The sequence below is a fragment of the Daldinia caldariorum genome (assembly GCF_022478825.1).
Source record: "Daldinia caldariorum strain CBS 122874 unplaced genomic scaffold F4812scaffold_5, whole genome shotgun sequence".
In the NCBI taxonomy this organism is placed as follows: domain Eukaryota; kingdom Fungi; phylum Ascomycota; class Sordariomycetes; order Xylariales; family Hypoxylaceae; genus Daldinia; species Daldinia caldariorum.
In genome coordinates, this window is record NW_025953041.1 from 456,771 (window position 1) to 484,606 (window position 27,836).

General features: G+C 46.7%; 7 protein-coding genes across 7 annotated transcripts; 1 reads left to right on the forward strand and 6 right to left on the reverse strand.

The window, feature by feature from the left end:
- Positions 1-1,945: 1,945 nt before the first annotated feature.
- F4812DRAFT_322187 (universal stress protein family) lies at positions 1,946-3,723 on the reverse strand. The gene is made up of 2 exons (XM_047931463.1): positions 2,889-3,723; positions 1,946-2,791 (listed from the first exon to the last, which is right to left on the reverse strand). Exons 1-2 carry the CDS (start codon positions 3,303-3,305, stop codon positions 2,132-2,134), a joined length of 1,077 nt encoding a protein of 358 aa, XP_047791524.1. The 5' UTR covers positions 3,306-3,723; the 3' UTR covers positions 1,946-2,131.
- Positions 3,724-3,902: 179 nt separating this feature from the next.
- On the reverse strand, positions 3,903-4,562 carry F4812DRAFT_457751 (uncharacterized protein; the record flags this gene model as incomplete). The annotated part of the gene is made up of 2 exons (XM_047937227.1): positions 3,903-4,014; positions 4,147-4,562. 2 exons carry the CDS (start codon positions 4,560-4,562, stop codon positions 3,903-3,905), a joined length of 528 nt encoding a protein of 175 aa, XP_047791525.1.
- A 5,015-nt stretch (positions 4,563-9,577) lies between these two features.
- On the reverse strand, positions 9,578-11,215 carry F4812DRAFT_470273 (uncharacterized protein; the record flags this gene model as incomplete). The annotated part of the gene is made up of 2 exons (XM_047938961.1): positions 9,578-10,420; positions 10,472-11,215. 2 exons carry the CDS (start codon positions 11,213-11,215, stop codon positions 9,728-9,730), a joined length of 1,437 nt encoding a protein of 478 aa, XP_047791526.1. The 3' UTR covers positions 9,578-9,727.
- A 4,264-nt stretch (positions 11,216-15,479) lies between these two features.
- Positions 15,480-17,120, reverse strand: F4812DRAFT_457753 (eukaryotic translation initiation factor 3 subunit; the record flags this gene model as incomplete). Its single annotated transcript, XM_047937228.1, has 3 exons — positions 15,480-15,563; positions 15,661-16,701; positions 16,809-17,120. 3 exons carry the CDS (start codon positions 17,118-17,120, stop codon positions 15,480-15,482), a joined length of 1,437 nt encoding a protein of 478 aa, XP_047791527.1.
- Positions 17,121-18,211: 1,091 nt separating this feature from the next.
- Positions 18,212-21,719, forward strand: F4812DRAFT_457754 (P-loop containing nucleoside triphosphate hydrolase protein; the record flags this gene model as incomplete). Its single annotated transcript, XM_047937229.1, has 4 exons — positions 18,212-18,274; positions 18,336-19,276; positions 19,438-21,248; positions 21,334-21,719. 4 exons carry the CDS (start codon positions 18,212-18,214, stop codon positions 21,717-21,719), a joined length of 3,201 nt encoding a protein of 1,066 aa, XP_047791528.1.
- Positions 21,720-22,636: 917 nt separating this feature from the next.
- F4812DRAFT_322439 (uncharacterized protein) lies at positions 22,637-23,689 on the reverse strand. Its single transcript, XM_047931464.1, has 3 exons — positions 23,008-23,689; positions 22,799-22,934; positions 22,637-22,725 (listed from the first exon to the last, which is right to left on the reverse strand). Exons 1-2 carry the CDS (start codon positions 23,548-23,550, stop codon positions 22,827-22,829), a joined length of 651 nt encoding a protein of 216 aa, XP_047791529.1. The 5' UTR covers positions 23,551-23,689; the 3' UTR covers positions 22,637-22,725; positions 22,799-22,826.
- A 1,251-nt stretch (positions 23,690-24,940) lies between these two features.
- On the reverse strand, positions 24,941-27,319 carry F4812DRAFT_322505 (MFS general substrate transporter). Its single transcript, XM_047931465.1, has 7 exons — positions 27,265-27,319; positions 27,006-27,204; positions 26,580-26,934; positions 26,082-26,492; positions 25,969-26,016; positions 25,427-25,902; positions 24,941-25,349 (listed from the first exon to the last, which is right to left on the reverse strand). The coding sequence occupies exons 3-7, from the start codon at positions 26,843-26,845 to the stop codon at positions 25,015-25,017; spliced, it is 1,536 nt and encodes a 511-aa protein (XP_047791530.1). The 5' UTR covers positions 26,846-26,934; positions 27,006-27,204; positions 27,265-27,319; the 3' UTR covers positions 24,941-25,014.
- Between the last annotated feature and the right edge of the window lie 517 nt (positions 27,320-27,836).

Sequence of the window (27,836 nt, forward strand, 5' to 3'; positions counted from 1 at the left end):
ACCTACCAATGTTTACTCTGTAGATCGACATACTTGCATGTACGTATGTGTGCCTTTTCTGGATATACGTGCTTTGGACACTGCTTCATACCTACGAGTAGCATGGCTGACGATGCTATCTGGTATACGGGTGGGTTGTCTCGTCTACCATAAGACTTGCTATACATAAATAAGGTATCTGCCGTGCAAGATATCGTGTCTTTATCTACAAGTGTTTTTCGTCCCGGGAAGCTGGTTAAAATCCCGCCATTCAAGAGGCAGTAAAACGGATAGCCTGGAGCGATAATGCATCTGCAAAGAGATGACATCCACATATCTACGACTAAATACTGCGGAGTTTAACAAAAGCACCCGAGGCTCATCTACACAAGCACGGATATTCCCAAGCTGTCGTTGCCCCTTTCTTCCATACTGACCTCGGGGCCTTCCCCCCGATTTTTTACAGTCCGCTTGTTTCCATGAACACGCAAATGCAACAATGACCTCTCTGCCTCTATATACACGTCCAAAGTCTAAATTACCGACATGCATGCTCACTGGAATCTATTACAAGTCCCAATATCGATCTGTTGTAAACCAGTCCCGTCTCGAGAAAACGACTAAGCCCGTTAAGCGATTGTCCAAGACCGTCTATGGATTTTGGTAATGTCGGTCACTCTCGCCTGTAACAACAGACAGACACCAAGGACAAGAGCGGCTCGAGCTTTTGGGAGACAGTTTCGACTTAGGCAGATATGGAAAATTCCACCTAGGATAATACCAGTTCGCAACATTTATATCCTAGCAGTAATAGTCTTCCATTAGCCTTGCCGTGCAGTTTACTTCGTTCCGGCTTTCAACGGGATATGATAGCTACCAGGTAGGTGAAAGACAACATGGAAGAAGCCAATGTGCGTCTCGATACATCGTACCTCACGTGTCTTCAAGAATGAGATTAAGAGCAAAGCGTATTGGGCTATACCGTGGAGAGAAGAAAATGGTAAAAGGGAGAGGAGGAGCAGTGGATTGGTACATACACACATACACACGTAGACTTGGGTGTAATAGCTAGATGGGATAAAGGGGTAACAGTATGTTAGGTACCTGTTATACATCATTACACGATGTTAATACTCGATTCAAGCCAAGACTACTATCCTGCTACGTATAAAAGAGTCGATTAGAATTAATCTTGTGGTTAAAGCTTGCAACTAAAGCAAAATGAATGTATACCAATATTGAAGCTTATCATAATAGATAGGTACCTTAGACACACCCATACTTCCCATTAACCCCCTTTTTCTCTATCCCATCTGTATACCTACCTACCTACCTGGTACGTACGGAAGTTACACACATCACAGGTACTGTATTGCATCGTATACCCTTCTCGCTTTAAGGGCCTATTTTCCGTATATATGTCGAATAGACTGAGTGGAAACCAACTCTTATGGTCCTTGTATTACTACCTATCCCGCTCTTGTGGACTATGTCAGACAGGAATCTGTGGCATCCTACGTTGATTAGGTGGTTGCCAGCCGAGAGAAAAGCCGACGCCTCTCGAACTAATTGGAACGAGGTCGTGTTTGATCACATGTATCTTACCCGACAGTTTGGCCCAACTGACCTTTTCCGTTGAACTCCCCCCAATTCCGTGGGATATGTGCTCTGAGGTACCTATGGCTTCGCGGTCTCCGGCTCTCCCTATTCTGTCGTCTACCGTACACATCATAAGGTATTTTCTATTAGGATAACCAACTAAAACCCCTGTGACAGGCATGGATGCAACTCATACTTCGACCCCATCATAAATTGGAAAGAGTCGTGTTTTATTCATGATAATCGCTCGAATCGCCCGTAATACAAGCTCGCGCTATAACCTATCTCGAATGCTCTCAAAACTTCAGCCTGGGTATTCCTCAAAATATTACGACTATGACTTAACGCCGTGTTCGTTGGTTCTTGTGCAAGTGCCTCGCCCAGTATAATAATAATCATGACGATGATGTGACAAAAATTCGATATACCACCTGTCCAACCGTCCCCGCGCTTTTAATAATCAATGGATTTCCTTGCCTTGTTCCAATAAAGAAAAGGCCAGAAAGTCCGTATGCAAGTCCCTCATATTGGTTCCTCATGTGCGACGGTCGCGTCACGTCTTGGCACCCCCTCCACCCGGCGGATCTTCGTCGCTATCCGCAGAACCGGAACTCAGCTTTCTAGCTTCAGCTCTGAGCGCGGCTCCCTCATTTAGCTCCATTTTGTGAAGTTTCTCTCTGAGGAACTCCTCGCCCGGCGTGACCTCGAACTCTCCTTCAGAATCCAACTCGGACTCTTCTTGGTCAGGCGACTTCTTCTCAGCAGGTAGGCCACCCTTGTTGACTATTGCAAGGGCTTCCTTCGATACCTCCGGTGCAGGTCGGCGACCAAAATTCTTTAGCAAGCTAGTGGGATCGATGGGCTTGATAGTCGGATCATATGCTGCTGGTAGCCCAACAGCTACTGCTACATGATGCGCTTCTTCGTCCGCCGTGAGGTTGGGCTCTAACTCGTATACGCTGCTATTCTCACTGTCTGCTTCGTGGGGTTGCCCTAGCAGCATCTGTGCGTAGCTTTGCCTGGATGGGTCATGCGCTCGCTTCGCCTTTTTCTTCACGCGCTTCTCATTCGGACGTACCACAACGACAGGCACTGGCGAGTATTGCAAGCAGTACTTCGAAAATGAACTACGATTTACGAGGAACCCCTGAACTCCATCAAGACTCCTACCCTTCGTGCCAACGATTAACATGGACGGCTGGTACATCTTAATCTAATAAAAATTTGGTCAGCACTGTCATTTCAATTCGGCTAACCGAACGGCAGAATGCGCGGGGATGCGTGCGCATCAAGCAATGGGGGATACTAACAAGATGCTGGAACGTGTTATGTAGCTTTCCAACAGCGTATTCTAGAATCAGGCCAATCGCCTTGTTTTGGGTGTTCTTCGCCTGGATTGATTCCATCAGAGCTTTGGCATCTTCCTGGTAAGCCTTGTCCGTAAGGCGGACCTGAGTCTCGATAACGCGGACACACACAATCTCGTCCCCATCATCTACGAGCTCATCTAGTAGCCATTGTAAAGCATGATCGGAATACGAGTTGTCGTCCACACCAACCATAAAGGTGCGATGCCGGCGTCGGAATTGAAAGCCCGCATGACGATAATTAAGGGTGAAAGATATGGGATTATACTCGGTTGATTCACCGAGGGGGATGTTATCGAAGGCTACATGGGACTCGAATCTTTGCGAACGAGGAGATTCGGTTAGCGTCTCGGTTGCCATCAGCTAGAAGAATGATAGGAAAGGAAAAGAAAGGAACGGAGAGTAATAAGTAGGAAACAGGAGAGAAAGGTTGATGGTGATACAGCAAAACGGGGTTCCTTTTGCGCGAAATATTCGGCCAGCAGCTGAAAGGGGGAAGGAAGGCTTGGTGGTTTCCAATCCAATGGCCACTAAAAGGCAAAGCTTGCTGCTTCTGCGCCTTTGTCGTCTAAAGAATCAAGATACGTGCTAAAGTACGGGGTTTGGCCTTGGGAAGTCATTGACATGTGGGGGACCACTATGTATAGTGAGCGGGGTAGGATCGGACAAGTTGACGAATAGGGCCAGCGTTAGAGTAAACCACGCGAGTCAGAAACCGGACTAGCTTGACGATCCTCACTGGAACGACATTCGACCAACATTGGAAGACCACAACCCCTTATCCCCCTTATCATCTCTGAGCAACGACGTAGGCTTATAGACACCATCATGTTCAGGAGCCCATACGAAGGACAGAAAAGCACCCGGAATGTGTTACATCTCTTCCACTTTCTTAAACGAAGCCATTGGTCCTTGAAGGATTTAGATCCTTTGCGGCTTCGGAGCTCCCAAGCGGGCCTATGATGTAATAGCAGACGAAATTTGCTCTTCGGTCGCAAAAGAGTTTCCGCCAAGAAGTGCGGTCGCGCCGGTTCTCTCGCTCTCACTCTCGCTCGAATAGCCTTGGGAGCTATGGCGCAGTAGCTTTCTCGGCAACCCTTTGCATTCGAACAAGTCTCGACGCAAATGGAACGTGATGTGGATTTGCGTGCGTGTAAAACGGAAATACAACAAAACAGTTAAAAAAAATATCTTGGCTTACCTACGATGTGGTGGAGACGCTGCGCGGATTCGACTTCCAGCGTGTGGTTTCTTAATGCCTTGGGGAAGCGATGGGTGTCGAGGAGGTGCAAATGATATAGACGATATAGATGCTTTTCTAGATGGAGGACCACTACTCCCTGCACTAGAAGCTGTCTCGCCTGGAGTTGTTGCGCTAGCATCTCCCGTGCTTTCGGCAGTCTCCTTCCCCTTGCCCTTGGGTTCGGCAACGGCCCGTTGTACCAACCCTGCGTGAGGAGTGCTCTTTGCACTATTTTGCGCTGAAGCAGATCGGGAGAGGGGACTCGTTCTTCTATCGAGGGAGAAGTAATCCGTCTTCTTGGTGCTTGTTGGTTGCGATTTGGGAGAGCCGTCGCTCCCAGGGCTTCTAACCGGGGTAGGTAGACCCCCAGACATATTTTCTCTCCCCCCTTTTTTTTCCTTTTTTTTTCCTTTTTCTCGTGAACCGAAGTAATTAAGATAGCGCCTTTACAGATACTGTCTATACCTTACTCACGTTTCCTCAGTAAGAGGGCGGAGGAGGCAGTTTCGTACCGACGGCATTGAGCGCAGATGGACCAAAGTGAAACTCAAAAGGGATAGCCTCGGGGCTATCCGTCTTCGAGATGGTCTGATAACCGAGTCTCGAAAGATCGAATCGACAAGCCACGTGGGAGAACAAGGATGACAGACACCGGGAGATATTGTCAGTGGAACACGAGACGGATGATTGGCCGGTGGTATGTTTAGTTATGTGACAACAATATAGGCCTTGCCGCACCTGTGTATGAACTGTATATGGGGTCGCAAGAAGCTGAATTAGCTTGGGGGAGGGCGTAAAGAGTGATGGTATTGGTGTCTGTCGGATATAACTACCAAGGAGGACGAACGTATTGAAAAACCAAACGCTTCGGGTTGAGATGGCTAAGGTGTTAAGGGTCTAAGGTGCCAAAGTGAAAGTAGTTTAAGTGAGGGTACGTATATGGGTTATCGTACGTTTTGGCTAAAAGTATTCCGTACTTGGCTCTCGTTACAATCGTGGGAGTTTTCGAGTTCTTCAAGCCGCCTTTTGTCTTTTGTCTCGAGAAAGAAAAAGCTTGATTGAGGAAAGAAAGCTTGGCCGTGTTAAGTTTCGGCGGGCGGATTGGCGCGTGGGAAGAAGAAGGGCTCCAGCTGTTTTTCAAATGTACATAATAGGTAGTAGTAATCTTTCGAGAAAAAAAAAAAAAAAAGGGAAGTGGGGACAAAGGAACTTCCAAGATTAATGTCTAAACGGGAGAGTAGGTATTAACTTAGGTACCTCCTATAGGGGTTAAGTAAGGGAGTTATCGGTAAGTCATAGCTAAATTGCTAGGTGAAACAACCGTGATGAATTGCTGGCCAAAATGGTAGAAGTAGCGTCAGGCTTCTTTTTAAAAGAAGTGAAGGACCTCAGTCTGGATAAGGCGGCCATGACCCATGGGAGGTGCGGGCTAGATGGATTATTGTATTGTACATAAAAGTACAGAAGAAGGTACCTAGGACGAGTAAAGAAGTACCTAACCTACCTAGGTAGGCACCCTAGCAGGGCTGCCGTAGGGCCTGACGCCTGGCCTGTAGCTAGGCAGCTGGGCACCTAGCTGGGTTCCGGATGATGCTCTTTTCCCAACCTTGGTACGCACAAAAATGGGAAAATGAAGAAGCTGGAGCCAAGAACTTTAAACCTTGCGGCAGATGACGGCGCGTTTCCAGATTTTCCTATTTTTACACGCTACCGCAGGAAACTAGCAGGTACTTTTTACCACAGCCCATCTTAACGCTTTACCTTAGGTACCGAGATACTGCATGGGTAATTCTTGTAATTCCTCGTACTGGGCTAAGGTACCTAAGCTAAGCTCGTAGGGTACGTTAGCACCTCGTTAGGCATGCATTAGGTATGCTGAAAGCATGTACACTACCTACTATGTATATACATTATATGGCTGCATGCATGTAAGTCATCTCGCCTCCGCCCAATCTAAATTCTAAGGAAAAACATCAATAGATCTTCCTCTCACGATTCGACCTCGTTTTTCGTCTTACCCTTTCGCTCTCTCTTTTTTTCCCCTATTATTTCTTGGTCCAATCGCAACATCTCGCGGCAGACACTTCGATGCGACGTCAGGCCAGCGTAATCGTCAGATCAGCCAGCAAAAGCTGTTGTTCGAAGCCGATATCCCGTATCCTATATCCTAAATAGGTATCTGAAATCTACTCGTCTAAACTCCCGTTAACTTCTTGCAGCGGCATACGACAACTGCCAACTGCCTTAAGTGCCTGGGTATCATTACTCTTGCTGTACTCGTCATCATGCTTCCCTCGTGCTGTCGGTATCTGCGATGGACAACGAAATATCGACGACGTTGGCAAATAATCACAATGACAGTCGTCGAAAGTATTGTATCACCATGTAACTATCCATCTAAATTTATAATACCAAGCCTTCGTCTATAACATCTGCGGCTAGAAGCCAACCGCACTCCCAGACCGGCGGGTTAGGGCCAAGAAGGGACATTCCCCCCTCTTCGCCTTGTCGTCTCCAACCCTTCCATCTCTTTGAATTCTGGACGTATCCAGAAGGTAGTTCCAAGGACCAGCCTTCCATGTATGTCCCGGTTGTAAATTTCTTCCTATCAGACACGCAATTCCAGAAACCAGGCGTCACGGCAACATTAACTACCGATGTGGCTTACACACGGGCTATCCTCGCGCGCGGCCATGCCTCCGCTTTTTCCTTACCTGCCTGCTTGAATAGGTATTCTATGTATGATGATGATGATGATGATCAGGATCCGCAATGTCTTCGTTCTAACCGAGAAACATACACATATGCGGTACTATGGTAGATACTTAGGTACCCTACACAAGAATACATACGACCATACGGGAGTAGGTAGTACAATCTCGTGCTCTTGGCGAACTTGGCGCATAGCTCGCGTAGCCAAGACGTTGATGGGCAAGGATGGCTTTCCTTTCCAACAATTTCTACCGTGAACTGCCTGATGACATATATGTGCAACTCCTGCGGGAGAGATAACAAGGAAGTCTAGGCACGTAGCACGACAGTCGTTCTAGGTAGCTGGGAGGGCCACACGACATATCTCCGTATTTTTCAATGTGTCTAAAAGGAAGAGGAGGAAAAAAAAATTCATTAGGAAGACGCTCCACTCGTATGAATTACGGATAGAATCATGCGCATCTCCGCCTCCAATCTCCACCACAACCACCACAACGTAGCAGTATTGTACCTGGCATTACGTCTGACGCTACTAGACGCGGGCCCCAAGGTAGCGGATGAGATGAGGAGCCACCGGGTCGAGCCGTTTCACACCAACCATCCCTCACGATCGAACACTGCTAGATGGAGTTCCCTACTTAGGCTACATTTCCCCGGTTTGCTTCTGTCGGATAGGGCAGAGATCTAGTCGCATCGGCACTGCTACCCGTCGGAGAGGGGAGTGGAAGCCTCCTTCATCATCAGATCCTTCTTTCGTTGCATAGGAAGTCGAAAGGTGTGGGGGAATAAGACACCTATTCGTACTTTTTTGGTGTTCTCACATGTCAGGGATTCTACGAAACGGAGAGACCTACGGTTTAAAACAGCACGAGGTGAGATGATGAAATCCCCATCCTGACCTTGGGATTCGATAAGACTCAAAAGAGATGCACGTCTTTCATGCTGTATCAGCCACAGTGAGATGCAAGAAATCTTGGCTTCCTGCAGCCTCGTTGAATACATCACAGATTCACTACAGCATGAGCTCCCAGCTCCTACATAGCACACGGGCTATAGCTTCGCCTGGCTATTTGCTCACGTCGAACCCGGCATTTCCCTAGATTTCCAACTAACAGGCTCTCACCGCACACCTCCCCACGATGCGATAACCGAATTAAATATCTCTAGTCGCAATTTACCGACAAACGGAACCAAGAGATTGGCGAATCCCGCCATCGCAAATATGTCTCCTGCCCTAAGACAAAAAGATGCTATAGGTATATCGTTCTGACCGACTCGCCATGCTTGACCGCCTTTAATCAATTGTCATTACCTACCGACCGGCACCGGGTGTTGATGATGCTGATGTTGCTTTTCTGCTCCGAAGCAATACCGCTTAAGCATGATTTGTCAAACATACTTGGCAATTTAATCTGACAGGCAATGGCTGTAAACGGATTATACTCCGCGGCTACGTCTGCATTCAATATCGAGATCCGATAAGCTCGAGTTTCCGTGGCTGCATTTTCTTTAACTATTTCTACTCAAAGCGAGTGCAGCTTTAACGATGAATCCCCGAGCCAACTCAACCCCTCAGTAGATTTCTCCGAGTCAGCACTTGTAATCTGATCTGTTTCTGAGCTGTCAACAGATCGACAAAGCGAGCCTATCAGCCTAATCGTCATCGTTATCTTTTCCCCTACTACTACCTATATATATACTACCTTAGGTATGGCATGTAGACAGCTGGCCATATGAACCTGGTAGAACATGTAGGTGGTATTGAGGCTCTACGTATAAAGCATTAACATGTATGTTTCAACGCCACGAAATAATATTTTAGTCCTGTCACAGACTTAGTTTCTTGGCTCTTTTACTTGGCAACTCTCGATACCTCCTACCACGGTGAGCTATAACACGCGATCGAAACGGGGTCGCATATTGGTATAGGTAGGACTAAGGACTAAGGACTAATAGATGGAATAGGGAATATCGGCGTGACCATTTGATCATAAGAGCAACAAGGATAACAAGGATAATGGCGATATTAAATTGATACCCCTGTAATTCCCGTCAAAGGTCTATTGGCACAGCACAGCGTAACAAAGCTTGTGAATACCCGGGCATTACATACCTAGTATACACGACCTGGCCTATTCGTCTAGCAAGAAAAAGATTAACTAGGTAGGTAGAAGATTAGCTAAGGTATAACTTGTATAGCATCTACGGATTACATAGTATTCTCTCCTACCTTACATAGTATGTGGAACTCACTGCTGTTCGATAATTCCCCGGCTCTTGTTTACAAGGAAGGAAGCTGGCTTATTTCAATGCAGCAGCTTATCCGTACAAGATGTTTACTGCTATTCCCATTGCTTATACGGGGGGCTGGGATATAATAGGATAACTCACACAGCATGCCCGTTTAGGAAGTTTCCAAATTTCTAACCTGTTGAAAGGCCGTTGAGTTTACCTAGTGTTAGAGAGGTTGTAGGGAGATACGTAGTGGTGCCCGAGGGTTTTACTTGCGAAATCCAAATGCTGGGAGGTAGGTAGGAGGTACCTAATAAATTAGGCTTAGCGCACTCGCCGCTTTTGCTCAGCTTCAACTTAGGCGTAGCTCAGGCTTTACTTATATATCTCAGTTAAATGACAGACTTCTGCATAAATAATCCGTTACGGACAACTTATGCAATGGAAGGTTTAAAAAATAAATAAAAAACGGTTGTACTAGGTCTGTAAAATTGCTGTATCTAACCCAAACGTATCTTTCCTTCAGCTAGTATAACTCTCTAGGTAGGTAGGTAGGTAATTTACTGGTCCCCCCTTTTGCCTTTTTGCCTTTGCATCACTGCGCTAAACTGTATCCTTCCCTCCGGATTTGCCAAAGTGACGCAGGATCAATGACTTGACAGGGCAGTTCTAGATGATAGATTGCATCTCCGTGGGATTTTATATCCGCTTGAATATACTCGTGCTTTACTTGAAGCTCGGAAAATTCGGAACGAGGCAGCTTCAGGGCAGCGAGTTGCCATAACTTGACGACACGAGGACTCAACACTAGATGCCACGTTCCGCGCCAGGTAATCGAAGCACTGTCTCTGTCTGTACGATATATGAACGCACAGGCATGTGCCTTTCCACCATTCCAAAGCACAAATGTATGTAGCTTGGGCATGTTCTGTACAATGACCCTGGCTCGGCATAGCAAAGCTTCAATCTGCTTGCGCTTTTCCCAATCGTCCTGCAGGAGCTGCGATGTAAGCGCCAGAGATTGCAGATGTAACCAGCTCCACGTCGACTGACAATGACGAAAAAGTTCTTCGGCATTGATCATGAAGGAGATAGAAAGGTGTTGTAATATAAGGCTTTTAGATGCGAAAACCGCACCAAGACCTTGGCTAGAATCAAGCAAATTGAACCAGTGTATATGGGCCAGTCGCTTTGGAAATGAATCATAGAATTTATACGAATCCTCAAATACTATTAATTTGTCGAGAGTATCCGGAAGATTATTTCGCATTGCAAAATAAAGACCTATCTCTAAACATTAGCCATGGATCATCGGGATATATTTAACATGGTACATAACAAGATGAAATTCTTTGTTCGCAACTTCATACGGCGCCCATGGCTCGTAGGATATATGCTTTAGACGATCAAAGCTGCTGAGCAACAGGCCCAATTCCAATGGAGAAATACAACGCCGAAGTTGTCGACGGATAGGTCGGAAGAGTTGTAGCAAAGCTGTTCTTGGAGGACCTTTAATTTGCTGACCGTGCATCCAGCCATGCTGCGGGTCATGATACTGACTTCCAGTTCTCCACGCATTCGGCATTGCGTCCTCATGGTGCTCGACATCATCGGAGGACAAGTATATGTTCTTAAACCAATGTTCGCAGTCGCTAGGAGAGTATACATTAATCTCCAATGCTAAGTTATTCGCTGGTCCCCAAGTACTGAGAATAGAAAAAAGTTTCCATATCCCATCACTGACGATAGAGCTGATCCTTGCTGATGGCGAACGTCGTTTTGAGCAACATGTGGACGTGTATCGCGGTAATTCAACATTGAGACAGATGTGGCGAATCAACTCTCTCTTTTGCGGCGCAGCGATATGTTCGAACTCGTCAAGACAAGGCACTCGCAGCTTTATCTTGTGGAAATTGGCCTTCTCTAAAACGTGCTGCCATTCTCTGCATACAGACGCAGGAGAAGCCCAGCCGGGATGTTTCTGATTTGCGATTGTCGCCAAGATGATGAGGCGAATCTCTGCCGGGAAAGATGTCCATGCCAAGGCCTTTGACCTGGTTTGGCTGCGGGTTGTCACAGGCATCAGAAGAGGCTGAGAGTTGTTTTATATAGCAATCAAGGACTGAACTTGTTGTAGTAGCCGCAAGCAGGGTCGTTTCAAAGTACAGCAGAGATTAGGAGGATAGTTAAGGCTGCGTAGCATGTATAGTATAGGGTATATATCTCGCCCGACTTACGACTTATTAACCTTTCGACTGGGTATTCTATCCTTACCATATAGTTAAAGGTGTTCACAACTTTGTCGCAAGTCCGATCCCCGCCAAAACATCATGCTGTTTTTTTTTTCGTGACCACCAGGTCCGTCTCCTTTTGAGAGTCTCCTATTTTGGAGTGAGCCAGTGGGAGCCTACATTGACATATGTATCTATAACGGTTTCCTCCAAGAGCACAATTTCAAAATCTGCTTCTATGACATTAAATCCGACTACTTGTAGATTAAAGAATCAATGTCTTAGCCATTTAGCCACCCAGCCAAGAGAACGACTTGCTAGGAAGTCGTCCACAATAACCTTTAAGATCACTACCTAGGAGGAATACTTAAATCCGTTTTATCAAAATATAAAAACGGTTGCTTTTGTTACAGTTATGTTACGTACTTACATAGTAGGGATTATATATAAATTTATTTATTATTCTAGCTTATGCAAAATCGGGCTTTGCTTGAGGGCAGGCTTAGAGCAGGCTCAGGCTAAAAGCGGCATGACAGTGAAACCTATTTGTGAGGTAAACGTACAGACGCGATGCCAAGCTGCTTTTCCTGCAGGTATATACCGGCTAACTATTTCATATTTCATAAGAGCCAAGGTGGATTCACCCCTATAACAGCCCCATCTCTTCCATCGTCGTCCCCTGTTTCTCGTGCGAACCAACCCCGGAGCTAAACTTTTGGGGAGAATCACCTGAAGTCTGTACTACAGCTTCTGTCAGGTAACACTACGCGTACTTCTTACGTGCACTGAGCTGAGCTGTTACTCGCGGCGGCGTTCTGGGCTAATTCGCCCCATAGCAGACTCCTTACCAAGCCAAACCCAATACACAAGTCATCGAGACTATGCTGAGAAAGCGCCACTTGTCGCCGCCGTGTAGAATGAGCATTAGGCGTATATGAGATGTATCGCCGCAATATACTGGAGACATGCCAGCGGCATGAATCGTCGGGATCGGGGTTGCGAGGTACTACTACATGCCCAACTAGCCGTTCCCATCACTTAGATGGTGACTCTATTTTAAAGCATTGTGAGCGATTAGCACTACGCACGAAAAAAAGAACAGCTAACCCCCAGTCCACCACGCAAAATTTCCATTGTCTCCACGGTGCGTCCAGGAGAGTCCACATTTATATGCGGTCAAGTGGCGGGCAGCCGGTATCTGGGTCTGGAGCGGTCCCTAATCGTATGAAAAAGCTGTGTCACGAGATAGGATACCGGAAAGGTTGGTGGCTCTGGAGATGTCTACTGACGACAAATTACATACCTCGAACCAATACCTGCTGCATCTTTCCGAGGAACCGGGGGATAGAATTGGGTTGTCCCGGATTTACAGCGCATTAACCAGGTATGTACATATCTGGAGAAAAAAAAGGATGATAACCAACCTTAGCTGCCACCAGGTACACCATAGCCTAAAGATCAGGAGTAGCGGGCATCGATAACATATTAGATACTAGTACGTCCCCGATGAAAGTCACCGTGAGGCCTCACCAAGATGCCAGGTACCTAACCTGGCCTAACCTCAGTGGTGCTACTCAGAAAATCGTATTCTTGAAAGGCACTAGGCACCCCAGATGCCAGATACGTGAGAGAGATCAGCGGTGTTATATCGACTGGGGCACACATGACCCCCGTGTTATCATTTTCTGACGTTAAACTGCATAGACATAGCCAGTTATTATGTAACATGAGGTATTGTAATAGTACAGACACACATAGATACCTAGACTTAGGTAGAAACCATCTCGCCGACGACGATGCCAAACCTAGAATTTCTGGCTCCAGACTAGAAACTAGAGGCTAGCAATGGGGCGATGCCGATTACCCGCCTCGCCGTCGCACTCGGCACGCTGATTCCGCCGGGGAGGTGGCTATGCGAAACGTGATAGTGTTAATATCTAGGTGACCGACCATCTGCCCTGCTTAACTACTCCGTGAACTACCGGGCATTGCAACAACAAGAACAATAGCGTAGTAATACGGCGTACTCGTTCTAGATATGCATCTAGACAGTTCTTATAAGCATGTTGCGACAATTGCAGCAAACGAGCGGGTTTACCGGTATACTATTGTACCTTGGATACTTTCTTGCCTACCTAGTATCCATCCTACAAGGTCATCCGCTACCGTCCCTTCATGAAAACCGGACAGGCCTAGGTTAGGGCAGCGTATGTGGGCTGGTATTTGGACATACTACAAGAACAATGGCGATGGAGACGCTATGCTATGCTATGCTATGCTATGGCCCCTCTCTTCTTCCCCTTTTCGGATAGCAATGTATTGTACATACATTACTTGCATAGAGACCCATCAACATAGGTATCGGTATCCATCGGACATTAGGTGTACGGAGCCCTAACACTTAAAACTACCTCTTAACCTGACATAGTATGTAAGATAACGTTGAGGGTGACATGTAGTTTGGGTACTTGTTATAGGTAGTTATATGTAAGAACTAACACGAACGCCTCGGTTCTCCAACACTACCCAACCTTACCATACACTATAATATAATAGTTCCTTGCTCGACCCCCCTCTCCCGAGTCCCTTCCCCCCCTTCGAGGCTCTTGGCTCTTTCTCAGCCCTGCGCGCTACGCGCGTTGTCACACCGAGCTGGTGGAGGCGGGACGAAACCGACAAGACGAGACGACACACAGCACACAAGTCCTGCATACACACACACATACCTACCTACCTACATATAGACACAAATATCAAGCAGCTTTAGAAAGAACCACACATATATATCCATATGTGTACATATATCGGCGGCCAAGAACGACGCTACATAATATAGCTAACCTAGCCGCTTGGCAAACTTCCCAAAGCCCGGCCCCAGTTATCCGTTTTTCCAAGACTCCAACACCGCCGCCGAATCGCATCGTGCCCTAGCTGGGAGGCCTCCCTAATAACCCACTTCCTAAACCCACCACTAGCTAGCTACACGCACGAGCACGAGCACACACATTTACAATGCGTGCCATATAGAAAGGGAAGGAAAAAAAAAGCAATAGAACAAGAAATGGGGATACCGAACTCTTCTGTTTACCTTAGGTACCTACCTTAACATATACACACAAGTACATCCACATCCGCATATGTACAATAGTGTACATATACAGTAGGTAGTAGTTAAACATGATATAAACCGCAAACTACAGCAAGTTAGGTTTAGGTTAACTTGGCTACCTAACCTATGTATCTCCAGCCAAGGCGGCTGAACGTATCCAAGACTCCAAGAGGCGGCTGCAGAAGGGGACTCTGTTGCTTGTCTGGACTCTGGACTCTGGATTTTGCCTGCCCTCCCTCCTGTCTGCGCTAACCACCTCCTAGTACCTAACCTCTAACCTACCCCGTTGCCCTGTGCCGCGACCTCGGAGCCATCATCAATCACATCACCCCTTTACCTCCTTTCCTTACCTTACCTTTGCACCTATGTACTAGTAGTAGTACTACGACGACGCGCTTCCACCGCCTACGTTGCACCCAGGTCTTGGCTGCGGCGTTGCAGAAAAAAAAAACCTCTCCTCCCTCCTGTTCTATGTAAAATCCACACATCGTATTATTACGTAGCACTAGAAGGACAAGACCCCTTTGAAAAAACAAGACGCCAATTTTTCAAACTACAGCACACACACACACACACACGTACACGAGGTCAAAACTAGGTACCTATAGGTAGTCGGTTAGTCATTCGATTACCATATCTGTTCATAAAGACCTTCGCATAAAAAGACGAACTAGTGAGTGCGAACTGTCGCCCCCTGTTCGTTTTTTTACGTACATACATACGTATAGCCGACCAGCCGATACTTCCTTCTTCCTTTCTTCTCTTTTAATACTTTGTCCGGTCACTTCTTCGCCTGTCAGCCCGCCTAGGTATCATCTCCTCGTTATTGTTGATGTTGTTGATGTTGATGGAGAGAGTGACATTACAAAATATTCCCATTACGCCTGTGCAATGCAAACTGGAGACGAAAACCTTGGGAGGACCCGTCTCTCTTTCCTCCCCCTTGCGTTCCCCTTTCTAATCCCTTTTTGCCTTTAGAACATCCCTCTGTCTCTTTCCGGATGGACTTAGTTGTACGTCCGTGACAGATTGCGGAGGTACCAGTCCACCAACTTGCGTCCGACCTTGGCTTCCGAGATGTGAATTAGATCCTGAGGGTTTCCCGTTAGTACTCTGGTTTAACAAGGGGTGGTCACGTATAAAGATTAATCCGTAAGTGACTGAAGGATGGGGGGAAAAAACACTTACTCCTTGCATGGCGTAGTCCAGGTCGCTCACATTCACCCATTCTCCCTCCAGTAGGGCGTGGTCGGTCCACCGTAGCTGCTTGGTGCGCTGCTTGTTGACTAGCAGCCAAGAGCGTAGTTCTTCGGGCTGCACTTCCAGGAAACCAGCGAGCTTCTTAAGATCCATAGTTGTGTAGAGGCGCAGGTAAGATTTTACGGTAGGGTTCCACATGTTGGTCTTGACTTCGTCCATGAAGATGGAGAGGTGGTGGTCGATGGGGTCCACGTTGGCCTCGGGGTTATCGAAGTCAGGGGGAACCGGTGAGATGAACTTGGGGCAAGCAGCCTTGAAAAGCTCCTCGAAGATGGGAAGAGACTCGGGTCCACCTCGCTGCAGCTTGAGCAGCTGGTCTCCGTACTTCTCCCTGAGAGCGGTGTGGATGGTGTCGTCTAGACGGGTGGGCTGGAAGGCTACGCAGATGGCAATAAGAGCGTACATCTGATCGTTCTTCTTGGTGATAGAATCGTACTGGGCGTTCTTCTGGAAGTTCTTGGTACGCGATACGTAGACAAGGATGTGGCTGAACATGCGGATGGCATCGGCGTACCGGTGCATCATCATGTAGGAGAAGCCGACGTAATAGTAGGTCGTGAAGTGGGCGGCCATAACGCGCGCAAACATGGCCTTCTTGTTAAGCTCGATGTCGTCGAGGGTCTTCAGCGCAAGGCTGAAATCTCCTAAGAGACAGTGGACGCGTAGTAGACCGATGATGGAGAAATAACCGAGCATTCGGTATAGGGTCTTGGAACCGTACTCTCCAGCAACAGCGGCGGGGTCCTCGTTACGCTTCATGGCAGCTAGCTGCTCGGTGATTTGCGATCGCTGGATCAGAGAGTAGAGTACGTTTAGCACACTATAACAGCCCCATGTGTTGGGGTTTTCGCGTAGAATCTGCCTCTCTTCTTCGTTATCCCTCGCTTGTCTGGCAATTCTCAGTCGGTAGGAGGAGAAGCTGTTGAATTGGTAGATGAACTCGTCGATGACATCCCAGGCCCAGTAGTGCTATGTTTTTTAAAGTAAGGTCAGCAACTTTGGTCGAAGACAAATGATGATGATAATAATAACTATTACTATTATTATTATTATATAACAAGGCTGGTGCAACTAACCGAAGGAGGTTCCAAATCAACAGGGCCGTCCGAGTTGAGGATGAAGTGGAACAAGTTGCAGTAAGAATCGTAGCTTTGGAACTTGACTTCGAGGGGAGCAGAGAAGTCTAACGGTTGAGCGGCAGCAACAAGTCTGGACTGGATATCATCGGTTTGCTGAGCCATGGTCAGGGAATTGACCTGCTCCAGCTCTTCCATGCCGTCTTCATACTGAACCTGCTCTTGGTAATCGGCCACGAGGGCCTCCTCCTCGACATCGCTGTCATCCTCGATGGTGCGCACAGGCGCAGCACCGTTTCTTAATCCGCTCATCGTGTGAAATGGGGGGAGGTGTGGCACAAGGACGATGTCGCGAATGGGTTATCGTGGGGGATCGTGGCCGGGTGGAGGGGCTCGTCGCAATTTTTTGGCCCTTGGTTTGTATTGGAAAAGATCTGGAGAAGGATTAACTTCGCAAAAAAAAGGCACCGAAGTTTTGGCGGATTAGGGCTTCCCGTTCTTTGCTCAATGTGTGGCCCTTGCGCATTTGCCCCTCCTTTTTTTTTTTTACCTACCTCCTAGGTACATACAGACTTGCAGAATCGGAATTTGGCGGGGCCGCGGGGCAAGTAATTCCAGAAGCTCTAAAGCTTATCGATACCTACCAGGTATTTTCTGCCCCGCCAGAATGGCGTCAAAAAAAGTGCCTATTCCACTACCAAGCAGGTCATTTTGCTATCCGCATAGCTTTACCGAATCGTCTTGTAGGCTATCAAAATGACTACTAGAATAATTATAAAATTTTGCTCTATATGTAAATAATTTTTCTAAATTTAATTTGTCTTTCTATTTGCTAAAAAAGGTTGGTAGAAAGAATATTAGTGTTAGGCACTTATTTTGACGGCATTCTGCCCGCTAATCAGCAAAGGACTTTGAGAAAGCGGCAATTAGAAATGCAAAGGGAAGTTCCAAGGCTATGGAACGTCACAGTATTTTAGTCACTTAATAATAGATTCTGTACCTGAGGTGCCTAAATTAAGGTATATACAAATATACAAATTATGATTCATAGTGACTTACGTTACGGAGACTCCACAATAGAAGCTACTATCATCTTAGGATTGGTTCGAAAGCTGAGCCGTTGTGGATACTAGCTTAGGTACTTCAAAATCATACCCAAATTCATTGCCTTCAAAGGTTCCATGATTCTAACTCAGATATAGTTCCTATGTCAGGTAGGAGGTAGTTAAAGGATACCTACCTATAAATACCTTTCATTGTCTCGTCATTATTCCTGTCGCTGCCATTTATTGATTACCTAACTAATTAATTTGCAACCGAATACTTGAACGTATCTTGATGGTCAGCGCCGTTAACTTCTTCAACTTCATATTTCCTCATTTTGGAATCCCAAGACCGTCGGAATGCCTGTTGTCACTCCCGAGAAACTAGCTGCTCTGCAGCATAATGCAGATGATATAAGAAATGTACCTATTCCCCTTCTTCATCATTATCACCAGTTTACTTATGCGTACTAACATAATTTAGATCTGCATCTTGGCTCATGTCGACCACGGCAAGACGTCTTTAACGGACGCCCTCCTCGCTACAAATGGCATCATTTCACCAAAGCTTGCCGGAAAGATCCGGTATCTTGATTCACGGCCTGATGAGCAAATTCGGGGTATCACTATGGAATCATCTGCTATCTCTTTATACTTCTCCATGCTCCGAAGACCAGCTCCCGATGCTGCACCCGTCCCCAAAGAATACTTAATTAATCTAATAGATTCACCCGGACACATCGATTTCAGCAGTGAAGTGTCGACCGCATCAAGGTTATGCGATGGTGCTGTCGTGCTGGTCGACGCTGTCGAGGGGGTTTGTAGTCAGACAGTCACAGTTCTCCGTCAAGCCTGGACGGAGAAGTTGAAACCTCTTCTGGTTTTCAACAAGATAGATCGACTAGTCACGGAATTGAAAATGACGCCTGGCGAAGCTTACATCCACCTTAGCAAGCTTCTCGAGCAGGTAAATGCTGTCTTAGGAAGCTTTTTCCAGGGAGAACGGATGGAAGAAGACCTGAACTGGCGAGAAAGAATGGACGAAAAGGTCGCTGCGGCCGCGGCAAGAGAGGCAAAGCTCGGAGATATGGAAAGCGAAGCAGGCGACTTACAATTCGAGGAACGAGATGACGAAGAGCTATATTTCGCCCCCGAGAAGAATAATGTGATATTTAGCAGCGCTATCGATGGCTGGGCTTTTACCGTGCGGCAATTTGCCAGTTTATATGAGAAGAAGCTCGGCATTAAACGGACCATCATGGAAAAGGTCTTATGGGGTGATTTTTACTTAGACCCCAAGACTAAGAAGGTCCTCGGACGAAAACATCTAAAGGGCCGAAATTTGAAGCCTATGTTTGTCCAGCTTGTGCTTGAGCAAGTTTGGGCTGTATATCAAGCAACCATAGGCGGGGATCATGGAAAGGGGTAAGATGTTTTTTTCTTTTTCTTTTTCTCTCATTTCATATATCGTTCATTTTACCCCTTATTTTTATCTTAATATGATTAGGATGATATATAACCCATCGATACTCTATGTTCGGATAATCCCTATATATCATGGGGAAAATATACTAATTGCGATGTAGCGACCCGGTTCTGCTTGAGAAAATTACAAAATCACTAAATATCACAATTCCGCCGCATATTGCTAGATCAAGAGATCCTAGATTGCTACTTACGACGGTTTTCTCGTCGTGGTTGCCATTATCAACGGCCCTCTTAGTGTCTGTGGTCGAGTCTCTGCCATCTCCGAAAGTGGCCCAGGCTGAACGTCTACCTGAATTGCTGGAAGACTCCCCGGGTTCATCTCATATCGACGCGCTAGTTAAAGATGCGATGGTAAATTTCAAAACGTCGAAATCGGACCCCGTAGTTGCATACGTTAGCAAAATGGTTTCCATACCCGAAAGCGAACTTCCAGAAAATAAAAGACGAACTAATCAGCTCAGTGCTGAGGAGGCGAGAGAACTGGCTAGGAAAAAGCGGGCGGAATTCGCTCGTGCTCAAGCGGCAGAAAGCAACGGCGTGGATGATCTTACCGCAGCGCTCGACAATGCGAATTTGAACGACTTCGTCCCAGAGGAAGAGAAGAAGATTGACCCAGAATACTTGATAGGGTTCGCACGGATATATTCCGGTACTCTGTCCGTTGGCGACACACTCTACGTTCTCCCGCCAAAGTTCTCTCCCGCGAATCCCCACTCAGCTCCTGAACCCGAGAAGGTGACTGTAACAGCTCTATACATGCTTATGGGCCGCAACCTGGAGTCGCTTGATTCTGTCCCAGCTGGTGTTGTTTTCGGTATTGGCGGCCTTGACGGCCATATCTTGAAATCGGGAACTCTTTGTAGCCAGTTGGAAGGCTCCGTTAATTTAGCGGGTGTTCACATGGCCGGTAAACCTATCGTGCGAGTCGCACTCGAGCCAGTGAATCCAGCTGACCTGGACAAGATGATCGAGGGTCTTAAGCTACTTGTCAAGAGCGACCCGTGTGCAGAATATGAGCAATTTGAAAGCGGTGAACACGTTCTGCTCACCGCTGGTGAACTACATCTAGAGCGGTGCTTGACAGATCTAAAAGAGAGATTTGCGAGGTGCGATATTCAGGCTGGTGCGCCTATAGTACCATACAGGGAGACGATTGTGCGCGCGGAGGAGATGCGACCACCCGCGAACAAGGAATTAGGACGTGGTGTTGTCGTTGGGGTCACGAGTTCAAAGCAGGTCAGCATTACCGTCCGAGTACGGCCATTACCTGAAAACGTCACCGAGTTCCTCCTTAAAAACCCTGGGGCTATCAAACGTCTTTACTCAGAACGAAATGCGCTCGGAGAATCCCAGCAAGAGAATGAAGTCGACGTGGAACAGGAAATCGAAGCGGATGATGATTTACTCGAAGGCAAGGGCCTATCCCTCGATGAGTTGAAGAAGCAACTACAGGCGACTTTGGAGAGTGGCAAAGGACGTGAAGGGTGGAAGGGTGTTATCGACCAAATAACAGCCTTTGGACCGAAGCGGACGGGACCAAATCTACTAATCGACGCGACTAAAGATGGTTATTTTCCCAAGGTATTCGCTCCAGCGAAACAAGCAGACGACAGCAGCCCGAAGGCAGACGAGTCACTAAAGGCCTCGCATCTTTGCGATAAGGTTACATATGCCTTCCAACTAGCTATGAACCAAGGCCCGTTATGTAACGAGCCAGTACAAGGCGTAGCTGTTATAATCGAAGACGTGACTGTTGCACCAACAGACGAGGAGACATCTGCACGAGATCGTCTCGGCCGACTTACGGGTGAGGTTATCAAGACGGTGCAACAGTCTATTCGCCAGGGTTTCCTAGATTGGTCTCCACGCCTTATGCTCGCTATGTATTCATGCGAGATTCAGGCAGGAAGTAAGTTTTTTCTTTCTTGTTTTGATACTTCTTATCTCTTTTCCCCATCTCTCTTTTTTGGGCGATATACTAACAAAAGCCATAGCCGAGGTCTTGGGGCGTGTATACGATGTTATTACGCGACGTCGTGGTCGTGTTCTCTCAGAACAGATGAAAGAGGGTACACCGTTCTTCACCATCCAGTCGACAATCCCCGTGGCGGAATCCTTCGGATTTGCGGAGGAGATGCGCAAACGCACATCGGGTGCCGCGCAACCGCAGCTTATTTTCCAGGGCTTCGAGGTTCTGGTCGATGAGGATCCATTCTGGCAGCCCTTCACCGAGGATGATCTCGAGGACCTAGGCGAGCTTGCTGATAAGGAGAATGTTGCGAAGAGATATATGGATGGTGTCAGGAGGAGGAAGGGTCTGCTGGTTGAGGGTAGAGGCGAGAGGGTGGCGGCTGAGAAGCAGAAGACTCTCAAGAGGTAAACAGACTGACTACCTTAGGTATCTCCTAGGTAGATAACAGGTACCTATCTAGTAAGCGGGCGGTTGGCTGGCTAGGAAATGGGCGCTGGATAGCGAAGGAATTGCTGTTGGTGTATAACAGTATTCGATCTGGTATTTTGGTTATTGGAGAGTAAAAGGCTAGGAAGACAGCTGAGGCTCTCGTGTCAATTTGGTATATAAGTCAAACGATGTATAAAATTCGGCATACAAGCAATGTTTTGGATAGGTGCCTAGGTACTTAATGGTTTGAGTTGCTGTGAAGTAGGTTTGTTCCCTCTGTCTTGTCTAATGTAGTCTTGAATGTAATATCAAAGCAATATAAAATTTGCAAAATATAGTCCTATATGATACCAAAGGTTTTAAGAAATCTGCTGTTACATGACTGGGGGTACATTAAGTCCCTGGTATTGATATAATAACTTCACTCTAACAGATACCGTTAAATCTATAAATCCCAACCGAAAGAGAAATGAAATGTCCTTTAGTCGTTTTGTATCTTTTTATCAAAGAGAAACCTCTTTTTACACCCCATCAAGCTTAGGTATATGTCTCCTGCTCTAATCCGTAGAGGGCGTGGGTTTCTTCCTTAGGTAGGGTAGAGGAGGGGCCGAGAGAAGCGGAACAGCAGCTTGGAGCTGTGCGGGGGAGGGGCAGCTGCACGGACCGGCAGGGCCTAAGATAATGGAAGGAAAAAGAAAGTTTGCAAGAGCCAATGGATGGTACGTCGCGAATGTTGGAAGGGTTGGGCACAATACGTTGGGGAAAAGGGGACGGTTGCATCGAGGGCTTGGGTACGATACGACTCAGCCGCACCTGTGGGGTGCACAATTATCAGGAACGTCGTCGTATAGGCCGTAGAAGTTCTCGAGCCAGATATCTGGTCCAGTCAGGTGTAAATATGCTTATTTAGTGGATTGGTATCTTCCAATACCCAACGTCTATTGCAGGACAGATCGGACCGGGGTGCGGATATCTGCCTCGATTCCTGTCGGTCCACGTAGGTAGTAGTTTAGCAATGTTGCATTTAGACTACACGTATCTAGGTGGTTCAATCATACTTGTGTTCAATGCTCAACCAAGAGAGGCCTACGCGTGGAAGACTTCGAGTTCTGATCCCTGATAGGGAGAGTTCCGGGAAGGACCTGACGTATAAGGTGACCAAAGCATGAATGTTTCGTCGACTCTTACACGCCTCTTGTCGTATATGATAAAAATTAGCTATCGGCAGTTCTCTGGTAGGCTTTAATAGAGTTATTGGAGCGCCTACGGTAGCAAAGACTGCCCCAGATTCGAGTGCAGATGATCTAACGAAGTGATTGGAAGGGTTGCTTGGGTTTCCTCGTAGTAGTTGGGCGTTACATTGACGAATCAACCTCGGGAGGTACTTGATACCTGCTAAGATACACATGATGAGTACGGACACAATCGCAATAATTGACTCGGTCGACAACGCCATCATCAATAAAATTAAAGAGATTCTTTTCGGAAAGAAGACGTCTTGGAAGAAGAAGAAGGGGAAGATGTGACAGTTATCTCGAAGTCTGTTTCTAAGCCTCAACTGGGGAAGATAGGATGGATGTATTATGGTCTTAGTAGAACTATAGGGGGGTCCACATACCAGACGGATAGAATCGAAGCGATAAGCATGTTTATACTTAATATAACCTCCCCGAGAGCATTTTCGAAGATGAATTTTCGAAGATGGATTGTGGAAATAGGTTGTAGAACATGATTTGTGAAAGATCGATGTTAGAAAACGGATTCTCGACAGTATAGTAGGGCATATGGGAGGAAGATTCGAAAGCATCATTCCGAAAAAAACATGAATTCAACTTCACGAATTCAGTTTTCCTGAATCCAGTTTCACCAATACAAGCGTTAGTTGGATGCTACTGTACTTGAGTGCTTGTACTGATCCGCCTGGCTACACGTACATCATCTACTTATGCTATGCGTCATATTATGTACCCTCTGCGTATACGCCTCTCGTCTTTGATGCCCAAGGCATCCTATAGGTTACCTGCTTACACCCCCCGTCAGCTTAAATATTTGAGTATAGCAAGCTCTGCTGTCTATATAAAGGGTAGTCAGCTCCCTCGCAAGAGCATAGATGGCTAGGCGTTTCGAGACTTATGATAATATACTATCAAGAGCACCAAACCTGACAATTATTATCACTCTTAAGTCTCTTATATCCCTAAAAAGTTTATATCCCAAAAAAGGATATGAGAAGGTCTCGGAGCATATCTTTCAACTTAGCAGGAAACGTTTTCGGACTTGGATGCTGCTAGCCTACGACGGGCTATCTTTGCAGCGTCGAGCTGCCGTACAGATTTCTCTTCTGAAAAGGGGTATAACAACCCTTTCACGGCGAGGGCTTCTTGTAATCTAACGAGTTGCTGAATGTTTAAGCACTTAGTTGACTGCGGTGCTGTATTGTCATATCATGCAGACGACCCGAATACCTTCAATTCTTGTGCTATTATTCTTTGGGAGTGCATGGTCATTGTTTCTCTATTTGAAATGATGGGGTTTCTTCTGATCGATATTGAGCCTCCAAAACTCAGTGAACCTTTATAATTTCAATAAAAGTCTACTAGAAGCTTGCCGCAACTTACCAGTGGGTAAGCATACGGATGAAGAGTAAGCCAAGTCGAAATGCCAACAGAAGTTATGGAGGCAGACGAATTTCTTCTTCAACTTGGCATATTGTGCGCAATTGGATCCAAGAGCTGCTTCGGATTTGGGTGAGCCGGAAACTGAAACTGAATTATCCTTATTAGAATCTGATATACTATTCCTGTATCCTCTCTGGCACTCTTCGAAGCATTGGCTACCAGTCTTCGGGCTGTTTGGTGGGTTTATTGGCATAAAAGGTCGCCTCTGGGCGTTTAATATTTTATGCAAGATTCAATATTACCCGCTGAAATAAATTAAATGACCTTACGATAGCTCTATGATATATTTATTGGTCCAGTCGACAACGCATGAACCATTGGATCCTTTTCCTTGGTGTGCCAATCCCAAAGCAACATAAGACATCTACCTGTCTTATATGTATGCTATAGCCTATTGGCGAGATCGCTTACATACAGTTCTATTATAACATGCTACCTACGTCTTTGACCCCCCTAGTAGTCCTACCTGGACATTACGCATACACATAGAGCTCTAAGATACCTGTATCACGAACAACTTATGAAGCGGATATGAACCCAGTCAGCAGGCATTTCCTATACAGTTGCTAAGCATTTATCTAATATCCAACCCCTGATCAACGACCAGCTTCTAATGCCTTGTCCAACTCACCGTCTACCGCCTTTACCTCTGGGTCGGATGATATATCTCCATGTTTTTGTTTGGTTTTGTGTTCCCTATGACTTAGAAAGAGGATAGCAAGGATAGCACCGAGTTGTGCTACAGTCGTGGCTAGGATACTTATAAATCCTCCGCGAAAATTGGGTGCATGACTTGCAGGGAACTGGACCACCTGCGTACCAGCCGTAATAGCTTGGCCGATGGCATTCATACTGGCTGTCACTACAGCGCGTTCCTCCGCATCTCCAGCCATGACCACCGATGCCCATCCCATAGTTAGAGGCGAACAAGCTAGGTAGTCAAGTCGTTAGTCAGACCGTCTTGAGCGAACGACGAGGGTAAGGAAATAGGGGCCGTGAGTAACTTACCAGCCTCGAATCCGGTGAGGATAAACCCAGCTAGACGACCGCTCTCGCCAACGTCCCAAGCTACAAGCAGTATCATACCCACGAGCACCGGGAAAGTCACTGCGATCGCAGGAAGCCAGAACCGTCCAGTCTTATCCGCAACAATACCGCTTAGCAGGGCAACAACAATGCTCACCGCCGTGACGATAGTCGGTATCGTGTTGATCTGAACGACCGAGTATATCTCACTCTTCGCTTTCAGGTAGAGAGAGAACGGCTGGCCTCCCGGGAGGAAGTTCTGGTCCATCAGCGTCCATTGGAGAACGAAGAGGTACCAGTGCCAGCGGGAAAAGACCCGCTTGAAGATATTGCGCGAAAGTTGCAGCTGCGGCGGAGCTACGAGCCCTTGGATGCGTTTGCGCGCAAGTGCGTGCTCTTCGCTCGTGATGAAGCGCGGCTTCTTCCTCGTCGGTACGTCGGGGAAGACGAAAAAACCGCTGGGATGGAGTTATTATTCGCTACAACGCAAGGACTTATACCTACGGTCAAATAGATAGACTTACAATACTGATATAGCAAGCGTGATGATAGCATCGACGATAAATAGCCATCTATTATATATTAGTTAGCATAACGCCATCCTGGAAGAATTGCACCATATAATGAAGGGCCATACCTCCAGCCGGCTAGACCGTGCACTTGGTTCAGGTTAGTATAAGCCGCGGCCTGCAAATATCCAGCAAACATAGTGCCCAGCGGGCTCGCGATGAAGAAGAGCGCGACGCGTCGGCCGATCTCGCCCGGCTTATACCAAGAGCCGATGACGTAGATAGTTCCGGTGAAGGAGCAGCACTCGAAGACTCCGGTGAAGAACCGCATGGCGTAGAGCGTCTCGACGTTCCTCGCCCAAGCCAGGCCGAAGGTCGATAGCCCCCAGCCGATTTCCAGAGCCGGGAGAACCCGGTTGGCGGGGTAGTGCGTCAAGAAGTAGCAGGCGGGAATCATGAAGGTGCAGTAGGATGCCCAGAAGGTGGCCGTGATGTAGTTGAGCTCGTCGCCGTGCATGCCGAGCTCTTCTTTCATACCGCTGATTATTACATGTCAGCGCCTATAGCTAAAGTGGTAGACTGATAGTCGGTACTAATAGTTATATATAAATGTATTAAGTACATACCTGACATATGCGTTGGTGATGGATTGTTGGTCCAAGTACTTGGTGAAGAAGGACAGGCAGCCGAAGATCAAGATGCTCAAATCGAGTTTCAAGATCAGCCATTTTTCTTCTTCCGGCATGCCCTTTGGATACCACCCGACATGGCTCATGAGCCTGATCCATAGGATTCCGATGCGAGACCTGCCGTGACTACTGTCCCCATGGTGGCTAGGCGCTTGTTGTGCGGACGACCATATGGTCGTTTTGTGGTTCTCGTTTTCCGCCATCGTTAAAGGAGAGAATAAGACCTCGGCGTCGCGTTGTACCACTCCAGAACTGCTCAGGTGATATTGGTTACATGCGAGTTGCACTCAAGCTGGATTTAAGGATCAGCAGAGACACTTTATCGGCTGTCGCACGTGGTATATGAGGAATGAGGAGTGTTACCAATAACCAAGCGATGTCGCGATCAACCTTTCCTATGATAACACAGCACTAGCAATACTGCAATATCGGAGAGCGTATAAGAACTGAGCGTGCCAGCTCTCATTATGTTAGGTAGGTACCTAGATAGCATCTTCGCATTGCGCTACGAGTGCCTGGCTGCTTCTTACCAAATCAAGATCCCCCCTCCCCCAAGCCTTATCTTGATAGTCGCGTCAACGAGACCTAGTATGACGTGACAGGGATTATCGAGAGAACTCACGATAGCTTTAAGAGTAACCTATCACAGAGATAGTTGTCATTGACAGATAAGTTTTACCAGTGCTAATAAGATACCTGTATTTAACAACAAATGACAATGTGCATATTATCATATTTATACTTACAGAGCCGATTATAAAAGAGCTGTTAACCCAGAAGTTCGACTCTCTAAGTTAGCCCGCAGACAACTTTCGATATCATTTACACATAAATACCAAGACGAAAACGAATTTAATAGCGGTTAATTGCTCAGTACCTACCTAATACAATGCATAAAATAAACCCTTTGGCATAGCATATGATTTCGCTTTCGTCGTAGTTGTACACGGCTTTGGTTTTATACCCAAAATATCTCTGCAAGTTCCGCGTTTAATTCTCTCCATCAAAATAGATGCTTACCTAGATACCCAAGTACAGCCGAAGTGTTATATGCTCTAGTTAAAGAGGACATACTTACCTCATCCTACGGCGGAGAACTCTTCGAAACAAGTTATATAGTATATATACCTCTTATGTACCTATAATTAACTACCCAGGTACGGCATTAACGTTGCGCTTTAGTCCCTTTCCCTA

Excerpts from the sequence above, each read along its gene's own strand:
- F4812DRAFT_322505 (XM_047931465.1), bottom strand. The coding sequence starts at position 26,845 with ATGGCGGAAAACGAGAACCACAAAACGACCATATGGTCGTCCGCACAA. Across the intron at positions 25,903-25,968 it reads ACGCTTGCTATATCAGTATT|CGGTTTTTTCGTCTTCCCCG; the intron begins GTAAGTCTATCT and ends ACTCCATCCCAG. Across the intron at positions 25,350-25,426 it reads CCTCACCGGATTCGAGGCTG|CTTGTTCGCCTCTAACTATG; the intron begins GTAAGTTACTCA and ends TTGACTACCTAG.
- F4812DRAFT_322439 (XM_047931464.1), bottom strand. The coding sequence starts at position 23,550 with ATGATGCTTTCGAATCTTCCTCCCATATGCCCTACTATACTGTCGAGA. Across the intron at positions 22,935-23,007 it reads CTGGGGCAGTCTTTGCTACC|AGGCGTGTAAGAGTCGACGA; the intron begins GTAGGCGCTCCA and ends ATATACGACAAG.
- F4812DRAFT_322187 (XM_047931463.1), bottom strand. The coding sequence starts at position 3,305 with ATGGCAACCGAGACGCTAACCGAATCTCCTCGTTCGCAAAGATTCGAG. Across the intron at positions 2,792-2,888 it reads ATAACACGTTCCAGCATCTT|ATTAAGATGTACCAGCCGTC; the intron begins GTTAGTATCCCC and ends AATTTTTATTAG.